The 7,212-nt window shown below is 45.6% G+C and overlaps 1 protein-coding gene across 1 annotated transcript; it reads left to right on the top strand.

The window, feature by feature from the left end:
* Window positions 1–1,062: 1,062 nt before the first annotated feature.
* Window positions 1,063–6,572, top strand: sypl1 (synaptophysin-like 1). Its single transcript, XM_028954838.1, has 5 exons — window positions 1,063–1,252; window positions 4,181–4,299; window positions 4,450–4,654; window positions 5,314–5,502; window positions 5,744–6,572. Exons 1-5 carry the CDS (start codon window positions 1,181–1,183, stop codon window positions 5,870–5,872), a joined length of 714 nt encoding a protein of 237 aa, XP_028810671.1. The 5' UTR covers window positions 1,063–1,180; the 3' UTR covers window positions 5,873–6,572.
* Window positions 6,573–7,212: the final 640 nt, after the last annotated feature.

Below are 7,212 nucleotides of genomic sequence, written 5' to 3'. Positions count from 1 at the left end.
TTGTGTTGGATCATTGTATGACCCAGAGGTCACAAATCAGACATCCTGATGTTCAGCTCACATTACAAATCCATTCAGGTTCCTATAAAGCTACCCCAGTGTGTTGAAGTATTTCTTAGTGTGTGTTTATATATGTTGTTTATATGGGCCCTTTCTAAGAGAAAATTAGAGATTCATTTTGCATTTAATTCGAAATGAGGCTGATCCACCTGCAAGAGCTAATTATTGTGGAACAGCATCATAACATGTTCTATGTTCTGCTGATAAAACATGCATTACACAGGTATGTCATTCATTTAAACTTTTATTGTTCTGTCTTTTTTACACAATCTGCTGTGCTGTAATCTGCCCTGCACACTGCCAAACAATTTCCTGTAAAAAGGTCCTCCTTCTAAATAACGCTCATTACAGTCATTCTTACACAATCCAGTCAGTTTCATCATGCTTTTAATAATCAGCTGCCTATGGAAATCAGTAGAAATAATGTTTAGTGCAAATAACGTTGTTCCACATAATTTTATTTATTGGATTAATAAATTGAAAAAACTAATTTTGTTGAATAATTGTCTGGTATGTTTTGGACTGATAAGGTTTTAAAGACATTTAACAGACATTCACAGATATTCACTGGATTTTCTCTCACTTAAACAAAAACCAGAAATCTCGGCTTTCACAAAGTCATGTAGATCTGTAAATTTACACACACAGCTGATGAATATAAAGGCAAAGTAATTCAGCCCCTCTTCCACTCGCTGCACTTTTGACTTGTATTCAACGTTTCAAAATTGTGGCAGGGGTGGCCTAGCGGTTAGGGAAGCTCCCCGGGCGCCTGTCATGGCTGCCCACGGCTCACTCAGGATGATGGGTTAAATGCAGAGGACAAATTTCACTGTGTGCATCATGTGCTGTGCTGCAACTTTTTACACAAGTAGTCGGACCCCCAGCTGAAGGGCACCATATTAATGTAAACTAAACCATTCCCTGTCCTTCCGCTAGGAATGTTGATTTTGAAACCTTCCTTAGAGGGCGTCACAGCGAAGGGGGGAACTTTCCGTCTGGATTTTGGCCCACCCGGCCCTCCGTACATGTAGGAGGATCCGCACCACGTCGCCGGAGCGGACCGCTGTTGGACCTCCGCAGCTCCTCCACCTCCCGGACCCCGCAGGTCTCCGCTGGCGACATGGTGACGGGCTTTCGGCTGAACCTGGCTCCGGTGAAGGAGCCTCTGGGCTTCATCAGGGTGCTGGAATGGGTGAGTTCCGTCCCAAGTTTTAATCCCGCCGAAGTCGCTGCATTTTCGGGGACACGGGCCTGAGAGGGAAATGTAACAGTCAAGCATTCTTTCCGCTTCGTTTTCTGAAACTTTCTAACTTTTGGTTACTTTTTCCCCCTCCCCAGCCGACCTCCGCTGGAAGAAAAAAATAAAAGCACACATTACACATTAATCACGCAGTAATAATTTACTCTGGAACTACTTTTAATCATTCTTTGACTTTGAGCGGACGCAGAATGTAGGCGCGTCCTTCTCGGGGTGTAATTGCAGCGTTTCGGGGTTGAAGGGATGTCCGTGTCGGGAGGAAAATGTCATTAACGCCTCGTGACGCGGTTCACTGCTGACAAACAAACAAACAAACAAACAAACAAACAAACATGCACGCAAATACTGGGCGTGGCTTCCAGATGTCTGCGTCGAGCATCTGGATCTGTTTCTAAAGCCAAGAGATTTAAACCTGGAGCTGGGGCAATTTTTATAATTAAATCCAAATTAAGTTTAAAGTTTACACTTAACGACAGCATTGACATGTAAAGTTCCCCTATCGTGAAAATTTGACTTTGTGAGATTATTTAACATTAATACGCTGTCTATCGTCCTGCAGTGGCTAGAAGTGGTGATAAGTATAAAGAGCGCTTTTCCGTTCATAGAGCAGCAGCTCAGACGGTCGGATCTGGAAATTGTCCCCCTTATGACATCTTAAGGGGAAAGGTTACCTCCCGTTTCTCATGCTTTGTCCACCCAGAGAATTTCCCACCCCTCCCCGAAAACATTATCTCCACCGACCGTCATGGCTTCCAAACGTGCGAAGCATTGCAGTTGCTCGGTGATTGGATGTGACAATGAGCACAAATGTATTTTCTTAGTTCCGTCATGCAGGATTTTGAAGAACCGGTGGGTTAATTCGACTTTTTTTCTGGAATTACGCAGAGAAATCTTATTGTAGGACTGGATTAAAGTGGCTGTAATTCTGCACCAAGACTGAATTTCAGAAAGAGACTTCAGATACAGTATTATGAGACCACTAGGACCTACATAAAAGCAAAAAAAAATCATAATGGGAACCTTTAAATACTTTTACGATACATAGTTTCTCTATAGTGGTTTATGGTCAAAATCATGGTCGTATCATAGACAATTTCTGTCCAGTAGTATAATGATTATGGCAAAATTGGCTGCATTATGACCTCGGCATTTACCGTGGGCAATGTGCATTTATTTCATCATGGGATTCTATGTGATTCTCTCCACCAGTGTGCAAATTTTTCTTTGTGTATTCTTGGTACTTCAATGACAAACAGAATACAAACCTTGATATAAGAATTAGGGATGGGCCAATCCACATTTTTTCCTAACCGATCCCGATACAGATACCGATACTCATTCCATTCTAATTGAACTTTCTTTGCATCTATTATCTGTCTATCTGGTATCTGTCTATTCTTCCTTAGGCTGGTGCCATTGGGGGGCATTTCTTGCATTTTTAAGATATCAACACATTATGGCTTTCAAAAATCACAAAATACAACATTGCACAAAGAGCATACTGAGCATAAAGATCAAATAGATTTTATTGATAAAAATAAAAGCTCCAATGCCGCGAGCTGTGCATTGCAGTCCGACTTGATAGCAGTGAGTTTATTCTTCGCCCCTGCAGCAGGCAGCAGATCTCGTGCTACATCACGTCATCTCGACTGCTTTGTTTCTATGGGCCGCACAACAGCACATCACAGTGCAGAGCTGTACAGCATTTAAGTTTTAGTTTTAGTTAGTATAGTTTAGTTTTGTGTGTATGTACATATATATTTTTCATTATTTCATGATTGAACTATGGGGGTGTGTAACATTATTTCAATAAACGTGTACTGTGTATGCTGACAATAAACCAATAATCTTGAATCTTGAGGGCTCTCAGCAGAAGCCCATGGAAATTAGTAGACGTAATATGTAATGGGAATAATGTTCTTCCACATAATTTTATTCATTTCATAGTCTGGTATGTGTTAACACCTCGGTGGAGTTAACAGTGAGTTCTGCATTCGACAGACATTTGCAGATCTTCGCTGGATTTTCTCTTACTCATTAAACAAAAACCTAGAATTCTCCACTTTGACAAAGCCATGTCTGTCTGTGAACTTCCACGCACTTGTTGGTTTTTCAACTGCTGCGGCTGATAAATAGTGAAAATGCGAAATAATGCAGCTGCTCTTCCACTTGCTGCAACATTTCAAAATAACACCCTAACCTCTACAGCTTTCACAAGTGTGAAAGTGTGCGATGTACATGGTTTTGCACCTGTGGTTTGACGGCTAGCTGAAAGGCACTATATTAATGTAAATTAAATCATTCCCTGTCTTTCCATTAGGAACTTTTATTTTGAAGGGTTGTATACCGCAGAGAGCAGCTTTTGCATGTTGTTTGCCATTTAAAATGGCAAACACCCGCATGCCATAGAATATAGTGGGTGCTTCCGGACTGGAAACTGGATCCAACGTAAGTGGATCGGCCGTGTCTTTTTCAGATACCGGGATCTGGATCGCATCGGTCCCACCTCTAATAAGAACGTCTATGTGCAGCGGTTGTAGTTTCGTCGGGGTCTCATTTTTCAGCACACTGGCCCTTTAAGAGGGCCGGTTTAGTCTGAGATTCGCGCTCATCTGGGAGCCAGACCATTTCACAGTCTGGGTGTTGGTTTGATTTGTGCTCAAGTGTTCAACAGATGGAATGAGAGTACGGTGGATTCCCAGCAGCCAAAAGCACTTTAGTATGGAGACACGAAAACTGCAGATCTAACCCTGCCGACCAGACCGGGAGAAACGTCCAGCATCAGATCCCACCTCGTGTTCCTCAGTTAAAGTCGCACATGAGCAGCGTCTCCTGATTTAAAACATTTTTTTTTGTACGTAGTTCACGACGGTGTTTGCCTTCGCGAGCTGCGCCGGCTACGTTGGCAGGAACGTGGTGACCCTGCGCTGCGCCGGCGGGGCCAACGAGACTCTGAACGCCACCTTCACATATCCGTTCAGGTGATGCAGCAGTTTTATTCACGCCCGACAAGAAACCACGCGCTTTTTCACAATACTGATAACAATATACACTAATGGTGGAATTGATTCATTGATTGATTAATTTGCTTTGCTTTAATGAGATTTAGGTTTTTCCATGTCCACTCACAGGTTAAACCAGGCGCTGCTAGTGGAGGCAAACGCCACCATCTGCAACCACAGCGTGTCCGAAACCCACCTGGTGGGGGACGCCGCGTCGTCTGCGGAGTTCTTTGTGGCCGTCGCCGTCCTGGCGTTTCTGTACTGCATGGCCGCCCTGCTGGTCTACGTCGGCTACATGCACGTCTACAGGGACTCCGATTTCGGCCCCATGTTTGTACGTGTCCAGCGCTAGGCCACGAGTGCACCACCGTTGATCGAATTACGCCGGTTATCAATGTGGACTCACACCTCCAAGGTTGTGAGTTCCCATCCCGATCAATCCAATCACTGTCCAATCGGACCACGTGTGTTCTCCCCGCGTTGGGGCCAATTTCCTGCGGTGCCTCCGGGTTCTTTTTTCCTTCCACCGTCCAAAGGCACGAACACTAGGTGAATTGGTGACGCTAAATTGACCGCAGGGGTTAGTGTGTCAGTGAATGGTGTGTGTGTGTGCACCCCGCCCTGTGACAAGTGTAACCATGAGTAACAACACTAAGCCATTAACTACCACACAGGGTGGTAGTAGCCTAGTGGGTAACACACTCACCTATAAACCAGAAGACCCAGGTTCGAACCCCACTTACTACCATTGTGTCCCTGAGTGTCTCCAGGGGGGGACTGTCCCTGTAACTACTGATTGTAAGTCGCTCTGGATAAGGGCGTCTGATAAATGCTGTAAATGTAATGCAAATGTTATGCGAACAGCCAATTTAGCATAGTGAGTGAGGGACTCAAGCCAATAATCTAGCCAATACATGATTTCTCATTATTGATTATTGATGAGTTCAGGAGTTACGTCGCAAGCATGACCAGTGGGTCTCCTCTTCACTGCAGGACTTTCTGCTGACCGCGGCCTTCGCGTTCCTCTGGCTGGTGTGCTCCTCAGCCTGGGCTCGGGGGCTGCAGGTGGTGAAGGACGCCACGGGGACAGAGGGCATCGCTTCCACCCTCGGCGTCTGCCGGCAGGATGTGGCGTGTCAGGTCTCAGAGTACGCCAACCTGCGCAACCTCAATATATCAGTGGTAAGATGTGTCTCCTTGACAACTGCGCAAGGCCGCTGCAGAGCGTGACTGCAGACCACAGGGACCCGGCCCGAGCTCCAGACACATCTGCTGGTTTATCCAGCTCACGCTTTTATCTGCACGCGCATTCCTCCGAAGAATGGAGTTCAGAATGCCCCGGCCCAGCCATTGTGCAGCGATGTTTAATAAGAGCCGCGACTTCATACTTCTCATCAGGCTTTTTGTGGTGATGCTGTTTCAGGTGTTCGGCTTCCTGAACCTCCTCGTGTGGGCCGGCAACGCCTGGTTCGTCTACAAAGAGACACGCTGGCACTCCCAGAAACGCGCGTCCCAGGGTGTGGGGCACGGGCCGGTCCCTGCCCAGATTTAAACCAGCCTAGCACAGACCGAGGAGGAGGACTCTGGTACAGGGGTCATCCCTTCGTCCAGAGCTGAAGAAACCAGGCCTCTGGGTTTCCTCTTTTTTTTTTTTTTTGTAACGCGTTTGGCTCATTCCTCAGCATATTCCTTTTAAAAGCCACTTGAAGCTTGTTTGCGGTACAGTGTACGGCTTTTGTGCAGTTTTTCATTCAGTGCCAGCCCAATCCTGCTGTTTTTTTTTTTTTTTTTATCTTCCCAGCCGGGATACACCAGCCCGCGTTCATTTATTACCTGAGCGGTTTGTGGCCCTGGCAGCATGTATTTACCTTTAATTCCGAAGCCTTCTTTTCTCTTGCGCATGCATGCTACGCGCAGGCTGCTTGGCATTTTTAACCCGTCTTTCTGGTGGCCCTGTGCCACGGTGGTACGATTTTATTCCAGTGTAGGCTCAGTTTTTGGATGCACTTCAAATCAATCGCCTTTAATGACGATTTTTCTTCCAACACTCCACCAATTGTAGCTTGGTTTGGTGCCTTTTGCAGACCTTATTACTGTAATGCTTGTATTTGTTGTATAACACCGTGTTCAGCATTTTTTTTTTCTCAAAGCCATCCCAAAACGGGCCAAAAATGTTTTATAGAAACTTTTCTGTTGCTATTATCTTTATTTTGTGTAATTTAGCACCTTTTTTAAAAATAAAAACCATGACAAAGGCCAATCGGTGACACTGTGTGTTATTACATCACTTAATGAGTGATATATTTTACTTCTGGGAGATGGGAAGTTCTTCCAAAATAAATCCTGCTGCCCATGAAGAATAATATGGCTTTTGTTTTCCTGGCCACTTTGTGACTTCACCGATTGCATTTTGTCCGGGGAACAAACGCATCCTTATCTGTTGCGACCGCGACTGTGCAGCCTGACCCAGAGGTCGTGGGTAGCTGTCGCCATCATCCGTCGCATCCTGCTGTGTTCTCCGGGTTAACACCTGCTGCTGAAGGCCACAGCCACCATTTCGGGAGGCGTGTTCTCCTGACATCTGGTGGCAACACGTGGGACTTGCGTCCTTGAGGGATCCTCTTCATCAGCTGCTGCAGCACTTCAGTGGCTCTTCTAAAGGGCTCTTCTAAAGGATCATCAGCTGAGAAGCTTCGGCCTGAAAAAACGTGCTCGGGCCGCAGAATGCATTACGCAACACAGCCATGATTAGTTCCATGGCATCTGTGACATTTTTACACTCGTTTATGACACGCAAGGTTATTATTATTATGGGGGTGGTGGTAGTCCAGTGGGTATCGCACTCGCCTAAGAACAGAAGACCACAAAGTCCAAGGTTCAAACGCCACTTAC

The sequence above is a fragment of the Denticeps clupeoides genome, chromosome 15 (genome assembly GCF_900700375.1).
Source record: "Denticeps clupeoides chromosome 15, fDenClu1.1, whole genome shotgun sequence".
Taxonomy (NCBI): domain Eukaryota; kingdom Metazoa; phylum Chordata; class Actinopteri; order Clupeiformes; family Denticipitidae; genus Denticeps; species Denticeps clupeoides.
This window is presented reverse-complemented; position numbering and strand designations above follow the sequence as displayed.

Bases quoted from the DNA above. Each gene is read 5' to 3' on its own strand.
- sypl1 (XM_028954838.1), top strand. From the start codon at position 1,181: ATGGTGACGGGCTTTCGGCTGAACCTGGCTCCGGTGAAGGAGCCTCTG. The intron at 4,300-4,449 runs GTGATGCAGCAG...GTCCACTCACAG, and splicing joins ACCTTCACATATCCGTTCAG to GTTAAACCAGGCGCTGCTAG. The intron at 4,655-5,313 runs GTACGTGTCCAG...TCTTCACTGCAG, and splicing joins CCGATTTCGGCCCCATGTTT to GACTTTCTGCTGACCGCGGC.